Below are 24,851 nucleotides of genomic sequence, written 5' to 3'. Positions count from 1 at the left end.
GACCTGACCAAATACTTGAATTAATTCTAGGACTCTTTTGGTACTAGTGTCTGGCTCTTGCAAAGTCAATACTAAATCATCTGCAAAGGCCTTCAATTTGTAATGTCTGGCTCCGACCTGGATCCCTTTCACCAGCTGGTCCCCCCTAATCATATTTAACAAAACCTCCAGGACCGATATAAAAAGTAATGGGGATATTGGGCACCCCTGCCGTGTCCCTTTTTCAATAAGTAGTTCGTCAGTGACCACATTATTTACAATTAACTTTGCCTTTTGTTCCGAATAAATTGCACTTATACCATTTTCAAACTTTTGGCCTACCCCCATCCCATGAAGGTTCTTCTTCATAAATTTCCAAGATATATTGTCAAAGGCTTTCTCCGCATCCACGAAAATTAAAACTGCCTTTGTATTAATATTCACTGTCAACATTTCTATAATGTCAATTATATTCCTTACGTTGGTAGATATATGCCTACCAAGGAGAAAGCCTGCCTGGTCTTTATGAATCTCCTCCACTAACACCTTTTTCAATCTTTTTGCCAAAATGTCTGCAATGTCCGTTCTTAACCTTCAAGAATGAATTAAATTCTTAACCCGAGGTACCACTGTACATGGAGTTGGAAGGAACCATGAAAGTCATCTAGTCCAACCCCTTGCAAAGCAAGAATCTTTCGCCCAAAGTGGGACTCACATCTACGGCCATGAGGTTAAGAGTCTGAAGCTCTACCCACTGAGAAAGATAGCTGTGTCTTCACCTGGAGGACCACAGGTTGCCCACTTCTGTCCTAAAACAATGTCCATTCATCTTAGCCTGCACTGCCTCTTTGCAGAAAGATATGGGGCAGAGACTACATCAGGTATAAGTCAAGACTAGGGATGCAAGGATCTGTCAGTTTCAATTCTCTTAATTTCCAATTTTCCCAATCTTAACTTCATTCTCCACATTTCTGCAGCAATTCACCATTTAGAAAAAGAAAACCTCATGAGAATTCTTCAGCATTTTGATACAAATTTATCCTACTATACACATCTTTGTATGCAGTTTTAACGAATGGGCACATTTTCAAAAGAAATTTCTCTTAATGTGAATAATTCTTGCATGTTACTTTCTCTAGTACAGTGGTACCTTGGTTCTCAAACTTAATCTGTTCCAGAAGTCCGTTCCAAAACCAAAGCGTTCCAAACCAAGGTATGTTTTCTCATAGAAAGTAATGCAAAATGGATTAATCCGTTCCAGACTTTTAAAAGCAACCCCTAAAACAGCAATTTAACATGAATTTTACTAACTAACAAGACCATTGATCCATAAAATGAAAGCAATGTACTGTACTATAAAATAAATAAGACAGTATTGTAGATGATAAAAATTAATTTATTTATTTTTTCTTACCTGCACTGATGATAGTCATGGTTTGGACGGGGGGCTTTTATCCATTTCTCCAGTCACACAATCAATCAACCAGTAGCTGAACTGGGTTCCACACAGTCACAAAAACAAATTAACCAAAAAAACCTCAAAAAGAAAAACGCAAAATAGCAAAAACAAGAGTGCCAAACTTAATCCATTCTGGAAGTCTGTTTGACTTCTGAAATGTTTGAAAACCAAGGTGCAGCTTCTGATTGGTGCAGTAAACAATATCTGACAGTCACATCAGACGTTCAGCTTCTGAAAAATGTTTGAAAACTGGAACACTTACTTCCGGGTTTTCAGCATTTGGGAACCAAGGCATTTAAGAACCAAGGTACCACTGTATATTATTTTCTATGCACATTTACCCCTAATAAGTGCATTTTTGTAAACACTGCTTGGCTGAATAATGGCATCACAAAATTTGGTTAAGGGTGAATTTTGAAGGCATCATGTTTTGGTTCTCATATTGATTCAGAAAGTACAATTTATCCCGCCCCTCCAACTCTTTCCCCCTTTTCTTCCTAATAAACACTAATGTCTCACAAGAAATGAAAATGATCTGTAGAAAATGCATCTGGGAAAAGCGACGTTGCACATACTTTTGTAAACTAAGAAATCTTTAATAACCTGCCAAGGAAAATAAAGAATTTATTTATGTATGCTACAACGGCGGCAAGAGTCTTATTAGCCCAAGGATGGAAGAATGAGGAAACCCGAACAAAAGAACAGTGGCAAGAGAAATTGATGAACTATGCAGAACTGGCGAAACCCACATACAAATTGTGAGATAAGGACAACTGTGACTTTAAAGAAGAATGGGAACTTTTTACAAATTATCTAAAAAGACAACAAAATGAACTGGACTCTTTGGCAGGTTTTGAATAAACATACACAGATTTATTGAGGGTTAATATAATAGATAATAAAAGGATATGTACAATTTTACAATATGCAGAAAATAACATGAGTTGAGAAATCAGAGAGAGGAGCTGAGGGAAGACTTGGGGGGAGGGTTCTTTGGGAAGAGGGGAGGAAAAAAGGGGGGAAATAATTAAGATTATTTGTTTTGATGATTTGTTATGTTGAAATTGTTAATATTTTTTTTAAAAAAGAAATCTTTAATAAAAATAAATTTTAAAAAAGAGAAAAAGGAAGTGCAACTTATACAGTGGTACCTCAGGTTACATACGCTTCAGGTTACATACACTTCAGGTTACAGACTCCGCTAACCCAGAAATAGTACCTTGGGTTAAGAACTTTGCTTCAGGATGAGAACAGAAATCGTGCTCCAGCGGCGCAGCAGCAGCAGGAGGCCCCATTAGCTAAAGTGGTGCTTCAGGTTAAGAACAGTTTCAGGTTAAGAACGGACCTCCAGAACGAATTAAGTACTTAACCTGAGGTACCACTGTATTAATTTGGTTGTAAATGAGAATTTAATTGGATTACTCCCTCATGACATGAGCTACACCTGTCAGAAAAGGGGTAGGGTGAAGTTAAAGGGGGACTGTGTCTTTTACGTGATCCATTAATTTGTCTGTCCAGCTCCAGAAGCTGGGCAGGTTTGGGCATTTTCTAAGAACCCCCCCAGACCAGCAAGAAACCACTGCACTAACATTACTATTTCCACTTTGCAAAGGGTATCCAAGGATGTCAGATGTAACTTAGGGTATGGAAATTCTCACTTTCCATGTTCCACCTCTTCCAAGCTAAGTGGGTGAGTCACTGTGGCCAGTCCTGGACTTCAACACTGTCTCCAGCATTTCTGGGAAAGAATCACACCCAACAGGGACACTTCTGCAAAGTATTAAGAGGCCCGCTGATTTTGACATAGAAGCGCTTTTCACAAAGAACAAGCATTGTCTCAAAAGCAATCTTTCCCCCCTTTGATTCGGCTGCACGTGTCAGGACAATCGTAGCAGGATCTTGCCATCGTTCTTGCACGGGCCCACGTCTTCTCTTTCCCTCCTTTGTTATTATTTACACCAGACGAACTTCCGTCTCACAGATCCACTTGGCTATGGCACTGCAGGCTTCTGAATTAACTCTCTTCCCCTTCAGCATCCCGCAGCTGTTCGCTTCAGCAAGACCTGTGACTTGCAATCTGCAGAATAGAGGAGAAAGTCAAGCAGGAAGGCCAGAGTTGGTTTTTCACCTTGACAGTGATGGCATCTCTCCCTGCCCCCTTTATATTCCTAAACTGAGTTTCCAAATGTGCACTGTCCATTTTTAGCTATCATGAACAATGCTTCTGGAATTGAGCATCAGTTCCATTCTCTTTAATTATTATTATTTTTACTTATTGCCTTTCCTTCAAGGAGCTCAAGGTGGTGTATATTAGGGAGGTTCATAAATTTATTTATTTTTTAAAATGCCTGCTCCAAAGGTCTTATCTTACTACACTAGGGATTATATAAGCTATATCTGAAGTTTCATGCATATCAGTTAATATCTTGATCCTGCTCCACTGAATTGAAATTTCAACCTTCACGACATAGGAAAACGGCCAAGTAAACAGCTATTTTCGTGGAGGAGGGTCAAGATATTAACCGATATGCATGAAATTTCAGATATAGCTATATAATCCTTAGTGTAGTAAGATAAGACCTTTTTTAAAAAAAGTTTTTTATGAACCGCCCTAGTGTGCATGGTTCTTTCCTTCACAATAACCCTGTGAGGCAGACAGAGATTGGCCCAAATTCACCCAGGGAACTTCATGGCCAAGAGGGGATTGAACTCTGGTCTCCCAGGTCCCAGTCCAACATTCTAACCACTACACTACAATGGCTCTCTCAATGCTGATGTGCAGGTGTGCTGCAGATATGAATGGCTTACTCTGATGCTTGGAGTTTTTTCTGTGCCTGTTTCTTGCTGTTGAAGTGGGGAGGGGGTTTCCCCTGTTGGAGTTTCCTTGTTTGCTTTATGTATGGTTTATGTGTCGCTTACTGTGTAGTGTGTGTTTTCTTGCATCTGTTTCTCGCTCTTGATGTGGCATTTTTTTGATGTTGCTCTACTCTTCTTTATTGGTCTTTTGTATGGAAGACATCGCAATTTGACTGGAGAGTGTAATGTATGGAATGTATGGAAGACTGGAGAGTGTAATTGACCAATTGGCTCCCCACACAGTGAAATCATTACATGTATTGTGAATTCATGTACTGTGAATTCCACAGATGAGCAAGCCAGGATATTAACAATATAAGAAGAACAAGAACATCTCATTTCCATGGCAAGAAGGAAGGAAGGAAAAGAAAAAGGAGAAAATGAAAGAGAGAAAGAGAGAAAGAGTGTGTGAATTATCTGCTCTCATGTGGTTTGAGCCTTTGATGTCTGCATATTTAAAGATAAGTCAGCACAACCAAGTGTCATGAAGCAGATAATGATCTGAAAGTGTAGATAACTGTACAGTAAAATGGAATAAAACTGTAGAGGAGGTGCAGAATAACACTGCGAGTAGAAGAACTAACACACATTTCCAGCCAAAACCGGTATGAAACTGTAGGATGTAAATACTCACAGTGTGTCATTTAGTGGGGAGCCATCGACCCAAGACCATTCATGAGAAGGAGGTATGGTGGTCACTCCAATCCACAGAAGTTGCCCTCCATCAGTTTTATGACGTATGAAATCCTGTCAAGGATGCGAGAAGGACGTTGTAGGGTTGAAACATGTCCTCTTTCTCCCAGACACACTCTATTTTTCAGGATTAAAATTTCTGCCTGGGCAAATTTTTAAAATTTGCCCAAATGTCCAGGTGTTTTGTTTGTTTGTTTACAGTAACCCAAGTTTGTTTTTAAAAAAAAAAACAATTTTAAAAGCCCCAAGTGTCGCACTCCCATCCCTCGCCATTTTTCATGAATGGAACAGGAGCATTCCACAGCATGCACACTCCCTCTTCTCCAGGGCCAATGAGGATCAGCGGCCTTGTGGTCACATGGGTGTTTGTAGTTACAGTCAGTGGCGGAGCTTCATGTTCTGGTGCCGGGGGGCGGGGGAGAGAAGAGCAGGCGGGGGCAGGGCTGGCACGCGTCTCAGAAGTGGGGCACACATCCTGGGGTCATGGCGAACTGCCCACAGGGGCATGGCATGTGTCCTGGGGGCATGGCTCCCAGTGCAGGCGGGGGGCAGCCGCGATGGCACCCCACCGGGATCGTACTGCCGGGGGCAGTGCGCTCCCCCCGCACTCCTCTTCCTCTGCCAGTGGTTACAGTGCCCGTGGCTCTACTCTGGCAGGCCCTTTAAAGTTAAGAACATTACTACCAGCACTATAGGGACGTGGGTGGCGCTGTGGTCTAAACCACAGAGCCTAGAGCTTGCCGATCAGAAGGTCGGCAGTTCAAATTCCATTACTCGGTCCCTGCTCCTGCCAACCTAGCAGTTCAAAAGCACGTCAAAGTGCAAGTAGATAAATAAGTACCACCCCGGCAGAAAGGTAAATGGTGTTTCCATACGCTGGTTCACCAGAAGCGGCTTAGTCATGCTGGCCACATGACCCGGAAGCTGTACGCCGGCTCCCTCAGCCAATAAAGCGAGATGAGCACCGCAACCCCAGAGTCGGTCACGACTGGACCTAATGGTCAGGGGTCCCTTTACCTTTACATTTACCAGCAATATATCACAACTTCTAGAGCCTACATATACTAGGGGTGTTCAAAATGAGAGTCATCACAGCGATCCGTATTTAGGCAAAGGTGTCCTCCTTTTTTGCTCTTCTGAATATAGCAACCCTAGAAATATGCATTCATAGATTGACCTTTAAGGCTGCTGTTTCTGAGATTAGATAGACCTCACATTTAAGCTCTGCTTCTGAATGAATGGCAGATTTCACAACATGCACCCCCAACTCTGTCCGGCTGTTTGGAATGACCTCTCGTAGGAAGATAGGGCCACCATTGTGACTCTGTGAACCACATGCTGCATTACCCCTTACCAGCTACGACCATCATTCCAAAATTACCCCTCCCCAGGTGCAATTAGGCTTGGGAGGAAAAAGCCTCTTTGCAGCAACAACTGAAGGCTTTTTAAAAGCCTGGTTGCTTGTGTGAACTTCTTGGAGATTGTACCTTGGAAGGGGGAAAGCTCTCGCCTCTGCAATATTCTTGGAAAAGCAGAGCAGAGCAGTCATGTGTCTTCTTGATAAGAACAGGAAACTTTCTGGAAATGATGCAATAATCACTGAAGTGGCATCATGCTTTAATCAGACTTTATTTTTGAGCACAGGAACCAACTTCTCTCCCTATGAATAACCCTCTGACAAAAGAAGAATTCTCCGCAGCCAAGATTCTCTTAAAATGAAGCAACACAAATATCTTTCAAAGGAGTTTCCCAGCTGTGACTTTTGCCAACTTCCTGACACTGCAGGTTTTTATGTCAACATTTTCCATTCTAACTCAGTTGCAGAGACTCTTAATAATCCACAAGAGTTTGGCAAATTTGGGGGGGGGGTGCATTTGAAAAAGGAAGGAGAGATAACCACTTTTTAATTTTTTTACATTACTCTAATTCTAGGAAAACCTGAAAACCTTGGGAAAGGGGCCTATTTCTCTCTCAGAAAAGATGTATTGTGAGCCTACCAGTCAGAAAGCGTTCGAGCATTTTTGTAAGCGTGTAAGTCTATTATGCAGTAAACATTTTACAAAGCTGTGGACTGGATCCCATTGACTTCAACAAGAAAGTTGTACATATTATTCTCAGCACCACTCCGAAAGGCTTGACTGTGGCTGTCTTGCAATGTGCACTTACTCTTTCTCAAACTTTTTTTTTTTTTTTTTTTTTTGTATTGGTATGGTGATACTAGATTAAAAGATGATTATTTTGGGGAAACAAAAGCTCCACACTAGTTTTCAAATTCTTAGTTATAGCGTAAGCTATTTTGCTTGTTTTAGACCTTTCAGCATTCCCTTGTTCGCTGTATCCTTATCATCATTTTTTCCTCATGCAGCATAAAAATATCCAGTCGTTTAATTCCTGGTGTTCATACTAAATTGTCTCATAGCTTGACCTTTTCATAACCCAAAATATAAGGTAACACATGCTCTGAAGAAAAGGTCACTGCCTTTCCATTTCCCTGGCCTGGCCTTCACATCCTCTCAACCAGTAAGTATAGTCCAGGGACTGGCTGGCCCTATGTGTCTCCCCCACCCCACCCCAGCCAAAAAATGTCCCACTAGAAATGCAGCTGGCTACAGGGCCAACACATTCCATTCTATATGACGTCAGGGACTAAAATTACCTCAGTTTACAGAGTCTTGAAATGACCCTTTGGAAATCCCTCCTATTATACCTTAGAGCAGGCTTCCTCAACCTCGGCTCTCCAGATGTTTTGAGACTACAATTCCCATCATCCCTGACCACTGGTCCTGCTAGCTAGGGATCATGGGAGTTGTAGGCCAAAAACATCTGGAGGGCCGAGTTTGAGGACGCCTGCCTTAGAGAGGCGTCATCTCTACGTTCTTCAGGGCATCTGAGGGATACTTTCTACCTTCAACAAATCTTCTAAGTGGAGATATTTTTCTCACTCGGCATCTATATTGAGTTTAAAACTCTTTTTATACATGTAATTGGTCTTTTATAAGTTTTAATTGTGTGGCGAAATCATGTTGAAGCGCTTCACAGGAAGCGACTGAAATCAAATAAATAAAAGAGCAGAAAACCCAGCTTGACTGTGATAAAAAGAAAAATAAAGAGGTGTCAGTACTTGTATGATGATGACTGGGCTGTGGACGGTAGTAGCACAAAATGGCTGCCATCCAAGCCACAGCAAAAAAATGAGGCGAGTGTATGCCATATCAGTAACTACGGCCACAACAAACAAAGCACTGACTACACACACCAACAAAAGAAAGTTACTAGTCAGGACTTACCAATTCCACCTGTTTTTGTATCACAGCAAGTTGAGAGTCTTTTGCTGCACAGTCATTCTGGCTCTTGTTCCAGGTTCCCTTCTCTCTGGAAATCCAGTAGCACTTGTCTCCATGGCGCTGCCAGTTTTCCGGGCAGAGCTTGCAATCTAAATTCTCTGGAAGAAGAAGAAAACCATGAAGCCAGGTGTGCTGTTAGAGGGCATCCCAGTGAGCCCAAGTTCAGAGTCTTTTGCACCGGGCTCCGAACCTCCACCCCCTCTTTCAAAAGCAGTTTTCTATGACTTAATCATGGATGGAGGACTTGACCTGGCACGTGTAACAGAGACTTGGTTGGATGAAGCGGATGGGCCTGTCCTTGCCGCTGCTTGTCCACCAGGTTTCTCTTACGCACAGCAACCCAGGTCATGTGGGCGGGGAGGGGGGGTTGCAGTGATTTTTAGAAAGTCATTAGTTTGCACCAGGCGTCCTATTAGGAAGACCCAGTTTTCTGAGTGCATGTTCTGGAAGTTGGGCAATAGGGGCAGTACAGGATTCCTTTTGGTGTACCGACCTCCCCGCTGCACCAAGGATTCCCTGCCCGAGCTGCTTCAGGTCGTGGCGGATGTTCTCCTGGAGACACCCAGCTTGATTGTCCTAGGGGATTTTAACATCCATGCCGACACGACCTTACAAGGGGCCGCTCGGGACTTCGTGGAAAGCATGGCCTCCATGGGGCTGTCCCTGAATAAGTCTGGCTCAACCCATAGCCGCAGACATGCCTTGGACCTGGTGTTTACCTCTATGGATGTTGGTGATCTGACACGAAGTAAAAGCGAAACGAAAGAAGTGCCATGGTCAGATCACTTCCTGGTGCAACTGGACTTCTCTGCGACCCATCCCCTCTGCAGGGAGGTGGGACCAATTTGGATGGTCCGCCCCCGCCACTTAATGGATCCAAATGGTTTCCAGAGAGTGGTAGGGGATGCTTTATCCCATGTTGATGGCCTTTCAGCCGATTCTCTGGTGGCCCGCTGGAATGCGGAGTTAACCAGGGCTATTGACTGTTTGGCTCCGAAGCGCCCTCTCCGATTGCATGGAGCCCGGACAGCCCCGTGGTTTTCCATGGATCTGAGGGCAATGAAACAATCGTTGAGACGGCTAGAGCGCCGGTGGCGGATAACTCATTCCGAATCTGACCGGACACAGGTTAGAGCTCAACGTCGAGCCTACCAAGTGGCGATAGCGACGGCGAAGAATTTCTTCACCGCCTCTATTGCATCTGCAGAAAACAGCAGCAGGAGACTTTTTCAGGTGGTTCACAATTTAGCGGAACCACCTGCAACATCGGGGCCCAGTACGGGCCACATGTTCTCCTGCAATGATTTTGCAAAGTTTTTTGCAGATAAAATCGCTCAGATTCGGGAAGAAGTAGACTCCACCGTGGGAGCAGGACTGGGGCGGGAGAGTGCTAGAGTTCTGTCTGGTCAAGTTGAGTGGGATCAATTCCAATCTGTTACCTCCGAGGATGTGGACAGGCTGCTTGGACGAGTGAAACCAACCACCTGTCTCCTGGATCCTTGCCCATCCTGGCTTATAAAAGCTAGCCGGGAAGGACTGGGCGATGGGCTTCGTGGGGTGGTGAATGCTTCCCTCCGTGAGGGAGCCTTCCCAGACCCGCTGAAAGAGGCGGTTATTAAACCGCTTCTTAAAAAACCATCTTTAGATGCGGCCACGATGGCCAACTATCGTCCAGTCTCAAATCTTCCATTCTTGGGCAAGGTGATTGAGCGAGCGGTTGCTGAACAACTCCAGGCACGCCTGGAAGAAGCGGACCATTTGGATCCCTTCCAGTCGGGATTCAGGCCTCATCATGGGACTGAAACTGCCTTGGTCGCACTGGTTGATGATCTCCGGCGGGCTAGGGACAAAGGTGAGAGCTGTTTCCTAGTTCTGCTGGATCTCTCAGCGGCGTTTGATACCATCGACCATAACATCCTTCTGGACTGTCTTGAGGGGCTGGGAGCTGGGGGCACTGTCATACAGTGGTTCCGCTCATTCCTCCTGGGCCGTGTTCAGAAAGTGGTGGTGGGGGATGAGTGTTCAGACCCCTGGGCTCTCACTTGTGGGGTGCCTCAGGGTTCTGTCCTCTCCCCCATGCTTTTCAACATTTACATGCAGCCGCTGGGAGAGATCATCAGGAGGTTTGGGCTGGGTGTTCATCAGTATGCGGATGATACCCAGCTCTACCTCTCCTTTAAATCAGAACCAGTGAGGGTGGTGAAGGTCCTGTGTGAGTGTCTGGAGGCGGTTGGAGGATGGATGGTGGCTAACAGATTGAGGTTGAATCCTGACAAGACAGAAGTACTGTTTTTGGGGGACAGGAGGCGGGCAGGTGTGGAGGATTCCCTGGTCCTGAATGGGGTAACTGTGCCCCTGAAGGACCAGGTGCGCAGCCTGGGAGTCATTTTGGACTCACAGCTGTCCATGGAAGCACAGGTCAAATCTGTGTCCAGGGCAGCTGTTTACCAGCTCCATCTGGTACGTAGGCTGAGACCCTATCTGCCTGCGGACTGTCTCGCCAGAGTGGTGCATGCTCTGGTTATCTCCCGCTTGGATTACTGCAATGCACTCTATGTGGGGCTACCTTTGAAGGTGACTCGGAAACTACAACTGATCCAGAATGCGGCGGCTAGACTGGTGACTGGGAGCGGCTGCCGAGACCATATAACACCGGTCTTGAAAGACCTACATTGGCTCCCAGTATGTTTCCGAGCACAATTCAAAGTGTTGGTGCTGACCTTTAAAGCCCTAAATGGCCTCGGTCCAGTATACCTGAAGGAGCGTCTCCACCTTCATCATTCTGCCCGGACGCTGAGGTCCAGCGCCCAGGGCCTTCTGGCAGTTCCCTCATTACGAGAAGCAAAGCTACAGGAAACCAGGCAGAGGGCCTTCTCGGTAGTGGCCCCCGCACTGTGGAACGCCCTTCCAGCAGATGTCAAAGCGATAAACAACTACCTGACATTCAGAAGACATCTTAAGGCAGCCCTGTTCAGGGAAGTTTTTAACGTGTGATATTTTACTGTATTTTTGGTTTTTATGGAAGCCGCCCAGAGTGGCTGGGGAGGCCCAGCCAGATGGGCGGGGTATAAATAATAAATTATTATTATTATTATTATTATTATTATTATTATTATTATTATTATATTGCTATTTACTGTGCTTACAAGATGGCTGTCTCTCTGAAAGCATACCTAAAATCTGCATCTTTACATATGTTAGCACCTGCAGATTTTATGCAAAATTGTACAATGGGCTTGTGTCCTGAGGGTTTTTTTTACACAGCTAGCATAGCCAACCCGATGCCCGCCAGATGTTGAAAACTACAACTTCCATTATCCATGACCATTGGTCATGCAAGCTGATGGGTGCTGTGCTCCAAAACATCTGGAGGGCACCATGTTGGCGACCCCTGATTTAGCACCACCTGCCCCCAGGCAGAAGCTCATATTGGTTTACTTGAACCAGTTCTTGCAACAACAGCAGCAAGGATACTTATCGCTAAGCACTGGAAAACCCAAGATCTACCCACACTGGAAGAGTGGCAGATGCAGCTGATAGACTATATGGAACTAGCCGAGATGACTGGCAGAATCCGAGACCTGGGAGAAGAGAAGGTTGAAGAAGACTGGAAGAAATTTAAGGTTTACTTTAAAAAGTATTGTAATTTGGTTGAATGTTAAGAAGGATGCTAGATCACAAATAATTGACCACCACTAAATTAGATGGAATTAGGATGATAGGTAGATTGAGGAAAATATAAACCATTGGGAGAACGATTAGATTATGTTTAAAAGAATGGGATTTAAGAATTTAAATAAGACGATAATTTGCTGGTTAAAACTTAAGATGATGTAAGTGGGAGCGGGAGATGTGAGGGAGTCCAAAGAGGTTTTGAAAATATGCTATGATATATGTTATATTGGTGATTATTTTTGAATTTGTATTTAAAAAATCTTAATAAACATTTATTAAAAAAAAAAATACTTGAACCAGTTCTTTTGTTATACACGTTTTGCAACCTTTTCATTGGAATCAATGGGATCTGCAAGCATTTGACTTTAGCTGGATCATCATTGTGTCGGCATTCCTGTTTATCAACCAAAGGCTATTGAAAGCTCAGGTGTTACCTGCTATGTGATTGCTGTGTGGCTTGCACAGAAACTGCCGCAAAGTCTGACACTGCTCTGGGGTGGTCCTGATCTGCTGTGTTCCATTGCTGGGTCCTGGGCAGGTTTGTGCCTTCGCCAGAGCTTGTTTCATCTGAAAAACTTTAAAAGGCATGACTATTTAGGCGATCAGCAAGATGAGGGTAATGGTATGCTTAAGATTTATTTGAAAAGAAAATGTATTGTTGGAAATACAGAAAAGTTGCTGCCACACTAGTCCTTTTCTCTGGAATTACGATGGGTTGAAGAAGAGTTTGGATTTGATATCCCGCCTTTCACTCCCTTTAAGGAGTCTCAAAGTGGCTAACATTCTCCTTTCCCTTCCTCCCCCACACCAAACACTCTGTGAGGTGAGTGGGGCTGAGAGACTTCAAAGAAGTGTGGCTGGCCCAAGGTCACCCAGCAGCTGCATGTGGAGGAGTGTGGGTTGCTCTCTTTTATGCAAAAATATGGGCTGGCTTGTTCCATTTGAGTGTTTTCTCTTTTGTCCTCCAATGTTTCCTAGACCAGATTTCTGGCGTCGTGCGTGTTGCAGTTTCAGTCTCTCCAGTATGGACAGGCAGACCCAGTATCAGCAGCTGCAATGGGCTTGATACTGACACTGTTGCCCTGGGATCCCTTTTTGGGTGCTCCTTCAATGAGCACTGTGGGGAGGGTGGCTGCCATTGTAATTGCCCATCGTTCCTGTGGGATGTAATCCACTGGGAGCAGTCAAGTATAACATTCCTTGTTTTGCTAGACTGGACATGTAAGGGAATGTTTGGTCCAGTCAGTTGAAACTTTCTGTTCCTCCTGGCCTTCCTTCCTTGCATGTGACTACTAGGTGGGTGTGACCTTTCCAGACCTGGTAAAAGGACAAGTCACACTGCTACCTTCCTCTTTTTGACCTTCCTGTTTGTCCTGCCTGCTTCCTGCATCACCTGGACTGTACTGCTGGCTGCCTCAGCTGTTCCCCAGGTTATCTCTGTCGGAATTCAAGCCTATATCAGGAGTTACTGGCAACACTCCCAGGCACCCGGCTTGATCTCCTGTTGACCTCCCTGTCTGCATTCCCCAGCAAGATCCAGGCAGAGGTCGCAATAGGCAATCCTTCTCAGCGTGAGAAGAACACACCCCTTCTTTCTTGCCCCCCGGCAGGGGAAAGAGATAGACAGAAACGTATTTACATGCCTTTATTTCTGTCTTTGCAGCATTACAAAAAACATGACTGCTCTCTTCAAGCTCTAGCAGTCGAGTGACAAACACTTCCTGTACAGTGGTGCCTCGCAAGACGAAATTAATCTGTTCCGCGAGTGTCTTCGTCTTGCGGTTTTTTCGTCTTGCGAAGCACGGCTATTAGCGGCTTAGCGGCTTAGTGGCTTTAAGAAAAAGGAAACAAACTCGCAAGAACTCGCAAGACGTTTCGTCTTGCGAAGCAAGCCCATAGGGAAATTCGTCTTGCGAAGCACCTCAAAAAACGGAAAACTCTTTCGTCTAGCGAGTTTTTCGTCTTGCGAGGCATTTGTCTTGCGGGGCACCACTGTACTTCCTGGACAGGAACAAAAGGAAGAGCTCATATTACATTCTGAGCTAATTCCGGTGCTTCGCACTGTGAATTGACTGTCCCTCTGTTTCCCACGGAAAGTCCCAACATCACGTGATGTTTTCAAGCTAGCAGCTCGCAGCGGCATTGCTTCTATATCGTAACAATCTCCCATATGGGGGTAAACTTGTTTGTACATGTTTGTAACTTTAAGCCTTAAGCCTGCCTTCAGGGATCACACTGTGCTCTGCCTGATCATAAGTAAAACAATTTTTTGTTACTTATGAATAACACTGTGGCGTCTTTATTCTTTTAGGAGGGATTTAAAAGGGGCCTTACCAGGAATATTAGAACATATCTCAGTCTGGACAAGCCAGATGAATTGCTTATTGTCTTAAGAAATTCAGACAAGTTTGCAACCAGCTTTCTATTGTGTAAGAAGGGGAATGCACTCTGCTAAGTGAATGGGAGAAAAGCAATGACGAACCTAGACAGCATCCTAAAAAACAGAGACATCACCTTGCCAACAAAGGTTCATATAGTTAGAGCTATGGTTTTCTCCGTAGTGATGTATGGAAGTGAGAGCTGGACCATAAAGAAGGCTGATCGCCGAAGAATTGATGCTTTTGAATTATGGTGCTGGAGGAGACTCCAGCTTCTGACACCTCCTCTTCCTAGTCTCCTCCCTCTTCTCCCTCCAACCACTCATCATCATTGTCCCACTACCAATCCCTGGGCTCTGAGCCTTTTCCTCTTGCTGCTTACCCAGCTGGCTCCTCCCACCATTCCTCTGCGTCCAACCAGTCTATGCCATCCCATCCATGCTTTCTGGGCACAAGCCTGAGAGGTTTTCCTTTGGCACCACCACTTTCCCCGGGAAAACCCACTGTGTGCCACTGAATCATAACGAACGTCAATAGCAATTTTCTGCGCTAAGTAGCGTGTTTTCCGTGGAAAGCAAGGGGCAAAAGAAAAACCTCTTGAACCCGTGCCTAGAATGTTGGCAGCACTCCAGGGCTTGTAGTATCAAAGCAACCCGTCACTAAGAACTGCAGCCGTTACTCACTGATGGTGTGACTTGCTGCACATTACCAATCACATTCACTCACACACAGAGGTACTTCCCCGCCTTTTCAATTGTGAAAAACCAAATCCTCTAGTGTCAAGAGAAAAATACCACAAAATATCTGCAAAGGCATTGCATCTGCAAGGCGAGCTTGGCTCAGGACTCCCCACTGAGCCCCAGGTCTCCAACAAAGGAAAACAGGGAAAGTGTCAATACCAAACGTAGCAATTCACTGATAAATGTATCTGTGTATTGGCTCAATGGGAAAACTTTAGAAATTCATAAGAAATCACTTGTATCCATCTTCTCAGTTCAAATGGCATTTAGGACCCAGGGAGAGGTTAGTGAGCCCACCATCATCCCCAAGATGTACAGGTCGTAGTTCTGACCGGTGATATCCTGCCCCAAGAGTGTCAGACAAATAACCAACTCAATCACAATGCCTACCCACCCCATAGTGCGACGAAGCCCAGAGAAGACAAAGGGGTGTATTTGACTTGACTCAGGGACCAGGGAACTGTAAATGCTTTCCTTTGCACTGTAACGGAGTAAGTGTGAAAGACTATATTTGAGTGACAGGGGCATGTCTGGACCTCAGGTTCTACCTGAGACCACACCTTTTTCTGTGACGTATCTATGATGTCTTGATGATGCATCCTAAGACGTATTATAGGAAACTTTAAGAAGATCAAACCTCTCCATTCTGAAGGAAATCAGCCCTGAGTGCTCACTGGAAGGACAGATCCTGAAGCTGAGGCTTGAATACTTTGGCCACCTCATGAGAAGAGAAGACTCCCTGGAAAAGACCCTGATGCTGGGAAAGATGGAGGGCACAAGGAGAAGGGGACGACAGAGGGTGAGATGGGATGACTAAACAACAAAACAAATCCTTGTTTGGGGCCTCTGGCCACTTCGTCTTTGTGGTAGTGGGATGTCTTGTTGCAACAATAAAGATCAGGCCTACAGGCCACTGTTTTGCTTCTATCTCCTGGCTGAAGTCTCTTGCTTGTGGCCCCGACCTGAACCTATGAGAGTCAAGGTTAAGTGATTGTGGGGTGCTCCAAGGACTCCCTGCTACAATATGTTTTCCATTTTTTAAAAAAAAAAATGCAATAAATTTAAGCTTTTATGCATGAAGACTTAGTTACTGGTTGCCTGGTAGTTCCATAGCTTGCAGAACAGAAGATTCATAAGAGGACAGAGACGAAACCAGTTGAAGTATCATATCTGAACAAATGTGAAAAGATAGTGAAGGTTTGCTTTGAGAGGCTGAGCTATTTTGCTTAAGAACAAGAGGCTATTTCCCATAATTTATATTTCGGTGCCTAATTGAAACCTCTTTGACTGTGTTTTGCACTGCGCTTTGGTTTCATAACCAAACACACCCGGCACTTCTACAAGAGATATTTCCCTATGCATTCTTGTGGTTTGACTATTTTAGGACCTATGAGCTCACAATGATGGTGATGATCGTGCTATCTAACATTATCTTTCCCTTTCCTGCTCAGATTAGTTTTGACTCTTAAAAAAACAAACCAAGGGGCATGTTTATCATAGAAAAAGAAATGCAAGGCTTTCTTTCTGAGGTCCTTAAGAACAATTTCCCCAACACAACCACCAGTTTTCCTCATGAGTGAAATTTGCTGCTTGCTTTCTGAACCAGTCGTTTCCACAACTACATATGTTGCAGACGCCACAACAGAATGTCCAGTTGCAATTTGGGGGGGCATTTTAAAAAAAGCAATTTTACTCGTAAGTCGCACAGGGCACTATTTTCACTCTAGCGCCACCCGCAGTGCCAGCCAGGTAACTCATGCTGTGGCGCACAGGGCAGCAGTTTTATTCTCAAGTCCCATTCACTACACATCTCAAACTGGTCACAATTAGACCAGGCCAAGCTGCAAAATTTCTGTGCAGTGAGAGAAATATGGGTGGGGTGGGGTGGGAGAGAACGCCTAGGAAAACAACCCCCTTTATTCAAATTGGTAAGGTTACAGTTCAGTCCTATATATGTCTACTCAGAAGCGTGTCCCATGGAGTTTAATGGGGGCTTACTTCGAGGTAAGAAGATAACTCCACTTACCTTGGAGTAAGCCTCAATGAATTTAATAGGACTCCTGAGTAGACATGATTAGTCCTGCACTGTTTGTTCTCAAATCTCCTGATGCTGGATCAGGAAGCTATGTCCAGATGGAGGCATTGTCTTGCAAACAGAGTCATGTGCAGAATTGACACATGAAGGGTCCTCTCTCTCTCTCCCCCTCTCCCTCCCTCCCTCCCTCCCTCCCATGTGGCCAGCATGACTAAACCGCTTCTGGCATAACAGAACACCGTGATGGAAACCAGAGCACATGGAAATCCCATTTGACTTCCCATCTCAACGGTACCTATTTATCTACTTGCACCGGTATGTTTTCGAACTGCTAGGTTAGCAGGAGCTGGGACAGAGCAACAGGAGCTCACCCCATCGAGGGGATTCAAACTGCCGACCTTCCATTCAGAGGTGTTTGAAAAGAGTACAGTTGGCACTTTTTGACTCTTGCCGTTCTCTGTTGCCAAAAAGTGGTATGTTCAAAGTGCTGGCTTTTTGATACAAATGACAAATAGGGAGCAGACACTTTTCTTTTTAGCCACAGCTTTAGAAATTAAAGTTGCAACTTGAACTTTTCTCTCCCTGGCATAGTATATGATGTCAAGTCCGAGAAAGATGTGTGTGGTTTGACCAGAGTGGCCCTGGTGCTTCCCTAACCCCTGCTCTGAGTACACTGGTACTTCGGGTTACAGACACTTCAGGTTACAGATGCTTCAGGTTACAGACTCTGCTAGCCCAGAAATAGTACCTCAGGTTAAGAACTTTGCTTCAGGATGAGAACAGAAATCGCGCAGCTAAAGTGGTACCTCAGGTTAAGAACAGTTTCAGCTTAAGAACGGACCTCCAGAACGAATTACCGTATTTTTTGCACCATAACACTCACTTTTTTCCTCCTAAAAAGTAAGGGGAAATGTCTGTGCGTGTTATGGAGGGAATGCCTACGGATGGCATGCCTACGGATTTTCCTCCTCTAAAAACTACGTGCGTGTTATGGTCGGGTGCGTGTTATAGAGCGAAAAATACGGTAAGTTCTTAACCCAAGGTACCACTGTAGAGCCTCACTGTGGCAGTAAAGGACAATTTGTGGTGCTCCATTAAGTACAGTTTGTGGGCACGTGGGTAATTTTAGGCCTTAAGGTACTTACCCCAAAAGCCGAGCCCTATCACAGCTCCCACTAAAATGAGGATTGCAACACATCCAGACCCAATGATGAAGCGATGCCATCGAGCTTGTCTGAGCAGGTCATCTACAAGAGCCAGCGATAGGAGAACGAGCTTAGTATGAGGGCATCTGAACAAAGGCCTATCCATCCTGCTTCCCACAGTGCCCGATACCAGCTGTATTGTGTCCTTCACTGGTGCCTAGGGTGTGAGTGCACATGCAATATGTAGAACCAGGGGCTGGGCATTGAGGGTAAACAAAACCTGCTGCACAAGGCCAACCCTCGCTGACATGTGGGCACAGAGGGTTCATGGGGCTGCACTGTACCACCTACCATATTTTTCGCTCTATAGGACGCAAGAGACCACAAAACGCACCTAGTTTTTGGAGGAGGAAAACAAGAAAAAAAATATCCTGAATCTCAGAAGCCAGAACAGCAAGAGGGATCTCTGCGCAGTGAAAGCAGCAATCCCTCTTGCTGTTCTGGCTTCTGGGATAGCTGCGCAGCTTGCATTCACTCCATAACACACGCACACATTTCCCCTTACTTTTTAGGAGGGAAAAAGTGAGCCTTATAGAGCAAAAAATACGGTACCTGCCTGCCCACACACAAACACAGGGGGAAGTCTGACTGGCTGATCTGGCTCTTAGTAGGTGCATCGCTCCAACTCTGGCCAGGCAGCTATTCAACGAGGGGGACAAGCGCATGGGGGCAAGGTGAGGCTAGGCTCTGGGGCCCAGAGACCCCAAGGAACAGAAAGGGGGGATCCCTGTGTGGGAGTGCCTCGCTTGTGCTCCCTCAAAATTATGAAGAAGAGGAGGAGGAGGAGGAGGAGGAGGAGGAGTTTGGATTTGATATCCCGCTTTATCACTACCCTAAGGAGTCTCAAAGCGGCTAACATTCTCCTTTCCCTTCTTCCCCCACAACACTCTGTGAGGTGAGTGGGGCTGAGAGACTTCAAAGAAGTGTGACTGGCCCAAGGTCACCCAGCAGCTGCATGTGGAGGAGTGGAGACGCGAACCCAGTTCCCAAGATTACGAGTCCACCGCTCTTAACCACTACACCACGCTGGCTCATGAACCCTTTCTAACTAAAAAAACTGAAAATGTGTAATCTTTCTGCACTGAGGAATTGCTCCGGCCCCACGCCATGATCATTTCAGTTTCCCCTTTCTAGATCTACATTATCGTATTTGAGGTTTTTAGGTAGAGGTTGGATGGCCATCTGCTATGGATAGTTTAGTTGAGATTTCACATTGCAGGGGGTTGGGCTAGATGACCCTCGGGGTCCCTCCCAACTCTACAATTCTATGATTCTAACCAGGGCTTGGGCCCTCTGAGCTGCCCCCTAACAATGCCCTGAATGAATGATAGTCCCACGTTCTGATCCATTTCTAAACCTACATCAGAAACTGCCAAAAATGAGCTCTAGATAGGGCTCCAGATATCCTGGAATGGCATCGACAATAAAGGTCAACAACTTTGCCCACATTTTCACTTTTGGAAAAGCCCTAGTGCCCTGTGGAATGCCCTCCCATCAGATGTCAAGGAAATAAGCAGCTATCCCATTTTAAAAAGACATCTGACGGCAGCCCTGTTTAGGGAAGTTTTTAATATTTAATGCTGTATTGTTTTTAACACTCGATTGGGAGCCACCCAGAGTGGCTGGGGAAACTCAGCCAGATGGGTGGGGTATAAATAATAAATAATAAATTGTTGTTGTTGTTGTTAATCTAGTCACACCATAGATTTATGTAAGACAGGGATGTGGAATTCATGTCACTCCAAGTTGTCATTTTACTCCTGCTCACATCATCCCCAGCCAGAGTGGCTGAAGGTCATTACTGCCCCCTGGAATCATGGTTCAGTGGCAGTGCTGCCAAGAAGGAACCACATAGTCTTAAAGTATGGCTTTCATGGCAGAATACATCTGAAAGAAAACTAGGGTTGTGAATCCTGGGAACTGTGTTTTGTCAAGGAGGTAAACTAAAGTGCCCATGATTCTTTGGGGGAAGTAATATGCTATCACATGGAACAGACCCCCGGCTCCCAGAAACATTATTGCCCTGGTTATAAGGTGCTGAAACTACTGATCGAGAGACAGAGATATTTCCTGGGGAATCAGTGGATACAGGAATTGTTGCTGGTGTGATTAAATGGGATTGTAAGCAAAGATGAGTTGAAAGATGACTTGGCCAACACAGGACTGATCTTAACCACTTCCTGTGAACTTACATAGGAACAGGCAATTAAAAACAGCAATATCTTATCACCCCAGACAGATTTATTGTCAGATAAGCTTCCTGCAAATGGCCAGCCAGCCCAATTCATTTTCTTGAGTAAACAAGCCAAACCCTGTGTTGCAAAATATAAGTCAGCAACATCAAAAGCAACACTGTGCTTTTGAGATTGCTGACCCAAAACATTTTCTTGCCTGAACAAGATGACTCTGCTCTAATATTCCACATACTGGTCAAAATGGCAGTTGACTCTCACTTCAACCCGGGCATTAGGGAAATCTCCTCCACACATGGAGATAGCAGGCAGCAAAAAAGTAGAAATAATTTTTAAAAACAGTGAAGCTATCAAAAAACAGAGAGCTTCTTTTTATACAGTGACTCATAAGGAGATCAAAACACAGACTGAAAGGTGAGAGTACAGAGTGACTCAGATGTTTTTGTGTGCATGAATCTTAGAGGCTGTAGACAATCCTAGCACATTCAAATGTCATAATAATAAAAAAAGATAAATGTGTGGTAAAAATAGGGTTGTGGGAGAATGCATCTCTTGAGAAAAGATGGTTCCCAAATTAGACAGATACAGGAAAAAAATTCCTCTTTCATGCTTCAACCAGCCATGCTTTGATCACAGAGGAGACACAGAAAAGACACTCCTTAGCAGATCTCAGGGAACAGGCAGTCTGGCAGGGCAAGAGACTGGGGGTGAAAGGAGGCAACAGTTTCCATTCTATCCTGCATTGTTGCAATCAGCGTTGTGCAATCATTTTGCTACTGTTCAGATTCCACTAAAACCTACATCATTCATCTCACTATTAGCTGTGGCTAAAACTAAAACACGATTAATTGCACGCCCGGAAAAAAGAAAGGACTGTAAGAAACTTTTCCTTGTCTTTATATTTTCCTGGGCAACCGGCCGGAAGCCACTGACAGCACCCTGACACCTTATTATTGTTTTTTGAACATACAGAAAATAATACATCCATAATTGCTAGCCTACTCATGTGGACATGCACCTACACCTGTTAAAACAGATAACTGAAATGACAGAACTGATGCGGGTTCCACAGGAAATAGCAAAACCCTCACAGTCTAGTCAGTTTCGTCAGGGGGCAAATTATTTTCCAATTCTCATATGTGTCAATCCGTCATGTCGCATGCATGTATCACAACTCAACCACAGAGTCTTCTAAAAGGAAATAGAGAGCTGTTGGCAATTAAGTATTGTTAATACAATGGTATCTTGGGTTAAGTGCTTAATTCGTTCCGGAGGTCTGTTCTTATCCTGAAACTGTTCTTAACCTGAAGCACCACTTTAGCTAATGGGGCCTCCTGTTGCCACCACGCCGGCGGAGCACGATTTCTGTTCTTATCCTGAAGCAAAGTTCTTAACCCGAGGTACTATTTCTGGTTTAGCGGAGTCTGTAACCTGAAGCGTATGTAACCTGAAGCGTACGTAACCCAAGGTATCACTGTATATATGTCAAATAAATAAATAAATAAATAAATAATAAAACATATATTTTTTTCTATCTAAATTTGTATTCCATCTTCACTCCAAGAAGCTCAAGTTGACAAACATACTGTAAAAAGTTAGAGGTTGAACTAAACAGGGTTTTTTGTGTATATTTTTTTTCCAGTTTCCTTCAAGCCTGTGATTTTATAGCTGTAAAATGAGATTACTGCAGAGGCAGGAACTGCCAAACTCAACTTTATGGCAGATTGAGGGTCTCTCCTGACTAAAACTGCATCTCCCCATGCCGCAGTGGACTTTGGGGTCTCCAATTTTAGCGGTGCCCTGTGAGGCGCCAAAATTCAGCGCGCCCCTACCTCACCTTCCATTCTACATAATAGTTGCTGAGCCCCCTGTGGGTCCCCCCTGAAGCTCCCCACCTAATGTGGCCAAACTGATCACGTTCCCCTAAATCTGCCTCTGCGCCATGTATTTCTACCCAAAATACATTGGTCCTATCCACACCACATTCCTTTACCACTTTAGCAGTCATGGAGAATTCTGGGAATGGTTGTTTGTTAAGAGTGCAGAAGTTTGTAACTCTGTAGGGTCAGCACTCTTACCAAACTACCTTTCCCAAGGTTCTTCATGACGGTCAAGGGGTGTAAGAGTGCTTTAAATGTATGGTGTGACCATTGTTTAACTTAGCCGAGAGGTATGAATGCTGCCGTAGTGCGTCTTTCTCTTCCTCTCCCTCAGTCCTTGGTGGCTGATGGTGATAGCTCACCATCTGTGAAATGCAAGGAGCGATAAGGCCACATCACAGATATGTGAAGCTGCACATTATGCACCAAGAGACCAAAAAAAGGGCAAATCTTTTGTAACACGTACAGTGGTACCTCGGGTTACATATGCTTCAGGTTACATACGCTTCAGGTTACAGACTCCGCTAACCCAGATATAGTGCTTCAGATTAAGAACTTTGCTTCAGGATGAGAACAGAAATCGTGCTCCAGCGGCACAGCAGCAGCAGGAGGCCCCATTAGCTAAAGTGGTGCTTCAGGTTAAGAACAGTTTCAGGTTAAGTACGGACCTCCAGAATGAATTAAGTACTTAACCCAAGGTACCACTGTATTCTCATCTTACCATCTTTCCAGTGCCAGGTAAAAATTCACTTCTCCCAGAGGTTTGATTGATTACGGCTGCGTGCCCACCATGTAGTTAAAGCACATTTCCAGCACATGCCTTCCCCCAAGGAATCCTGCAAACTGTAGTTTGTTAAAGGCGCTGGGAATTTTAGCTCTGTGGGGTATAGACTACAGTCCCCAGTATTCTTTGGGGGTAAGTCATGTGCTTCCATCTCTAGAAGAAGACTTGCTACTTGGAAGAAGGATGTCAAAAACAGAAGGCACTCAATATTTAACACACATTTGAACACATGGCAGAAAAGTGGGGAAGCCCATACCTTAGTCACATTAATGCAGAAACCAAGTAGTGAAGACTGGTCACTTGAACACTCCCTACAATGTCTGTGACATGCGAGATCCCCACAGTTGCTTTCCTTAACAACTTAGAAAACTCCAAATTTGTACAGGTAAGCCGTTATTTACCTTGCATCGGGAATTTGGGCCTGTGTCTTCCTTGATTCTCCCTCGGTCGAAAGTTAAAGTAGCAGGGCGCATTATCCACCTGGCAATGTACCCGAGTTGGATGTGATCCCTTGTTCATGATCGCATGAGGCAGATCAGCCCTCTGATCGTCAGGCTCAACTCTGAGGGGGAAGCAGCTCTTGACAGCTTGTCAGAGGCAGCAGAGAGAAGCTTGCACAGGAAATGGCACCTCATCAAACTTGACCAACCTTCAACACCTCTGCTAATATGTCTTTTGATTACTCAATGCTGCCTATAGTCTTTAATAACGACAACAAAAAGACAGAAAAGGGAAAGAAACCAGTTTCCGTTGCAAAGTTAGGGGGCCCAGTTTCAGAAGAAGAAAAATCTTGCTCATCCTTTGCACCACCCATCCATTGGTTGTCTCTCTCCCTATTGTATTGCCTCTGGAGCAGGGACCTTGGGCAGTGCTGTGTACATCAAGGGCGGTGGACCGGTTGCCCTCTCCATGTTGTTGTGCTCCTAATTATCATCAGCCCTATCCAGAGTGAGCAATGGTCAGGGAAGATGGGAGTTGTAGTTCAGCAATGTCTGGAGGATGTTGTGCCTGGTGGTACATGAATAATTAGTCAAGGCTCCTAGGCTGCAGTCCTAATCTCATATAGGTAAAGGTAAAGGTACCCCTGCCCGTACGGGCCAGTCTTGACAGACTCTGGGGTTGTGCGCCCATCTCACTTAAGAGGCCAGGGGCCAGCGCTGTCCGGAGACACTTCCGGGTCACGTGGCCAGCGTGACATCGCTGCTCTGGCCAGAGCCAGAGCCAGAGCCAGAGCCGCACACAGAAACGCCGTTTACCTTCCCGCTGGTAAGCGGTCCCTATTTATCTACTTGCACCCGGAGGTGCTTTCGAACTGCTAGGTTGGCAGGCGCTGGGACCGAGCAGCGGGAGCGCACCCCGCCGCAGGGATTCGAACCGCCGACCTTTCGATCGGCAAGCCCTAGGCGCTGAGGCTTTAACCCACAGCGCCACCTGCGTCCCAGGTAATCTCATATACCTGGAAGTAATTATCTTTAGGATTTGCACCGCAAGTCTCTACTCTGTCAACGTACTTGAGTTGGATGCGATCCCCTAATCATGATCAAAACTGGTGAGGTGGAGCAGATCTCCAATTGTGGTTCGAGGACCCGACCCCCGCAATGTGAAATGAATACGCAAGGACACATGATATA

General features: G+C 45.0%; 3 protein-coding genes across 5 annotated transcripts in view; 1 reads left to right on the top strand and 2 right to left on the bottom strand.

The window, feature by feature from the left end:
• Positions 1-24,851, bottom strand: part of LOC307209015 (killer cell lectin-like receptor subfamily B member 1B allele A) — a 250,274-nt gene that overhangs the window by 107,545 nt on the left and 117,878 nt on the right. The window lies entirely within an intron of this gene.
• The window catches only part of LOC307208997 (C-type lectin domain family 2 member D-like), a 96,927-nt gene that overhangs the window by 43,456 nt on the left and 28,620 nt on the right, over positions 1-24,851 (top strand). The window lies entirely within an intron of this gene.
• Positions 580-23,959, bottom strand: LOC307208993 (killer cell lectin-like receptor subfamily B member 1B allele B). Of its 2 annotated transcripts, XM_079964060.1 has the most exons (6): positions 23,622-23,958; positions 18,305-18,406; positions 12,441-12,581; positions 8,275-8,429; positions 4,929-5,041; positions 580-3,515 (listed from the first exon to the last, which is right to left on the bottom strand). In XM_079964060.1, the coding sequence occupies exons 1-6, from the start codon at positions 23,737-23,739 to the stop codon at positions 3,392-3,394; spliced, it is 753 nt and encodes a 250-aa protein (XP_079820186.1). In that variant the 5' UTR covers positions 23,740-23,958; the 3' UTR covers positions 580-3,391. The 2 variants fall into 2 exon arrangements, with proteins under 2 accessions (XP_079820186.1, XP_079820187.1); XM_079964061.1 differs by lacking the exon at positions 18,305-18,406 and having other exon boundaries at positions 23,622-23,959.

Source organism: Podarcis cretensis, assembly GCF_951804945.1.
Source record: "Podarcis cretensis genome assembly, chromosome: 2".
Lineage (NCBI taxonomy): Eukaryota > Metazoa > Chordata > Lepidosauria > Squamata > Lacertidae > Podarcis > Podarcis cretensis.
Note: the sequence above shows the minus strand (reverse complement) of the source record. Positions and strands in the feature narration are given on the sequence as shown.

Bases quoted from the DNA above. Each gene is read 5' to 3' on its own strand.
- LOC307208993 (XM_079964060.1), bottom strand. From the start codon at position 23,739: ATGAACAAGGGATCACATCCAACTCGGGTACATTGCCAGGTGGATAAT. The intron at 12,582-18,304 runs GTAAGTACCTTA...TGCCTTTTAAAG, and splicing joins GATAGGGCTCGGCTTTTGGG to TTTTTCAGATGAAACAAGCT. The intron at 8,430-12,440 runs GTAACACCTGAG...TTCTTCTTCCAG, and splicing joins ACACAGCAATCACATAGCAG to AGAATTTAGATTGCAAGCTC.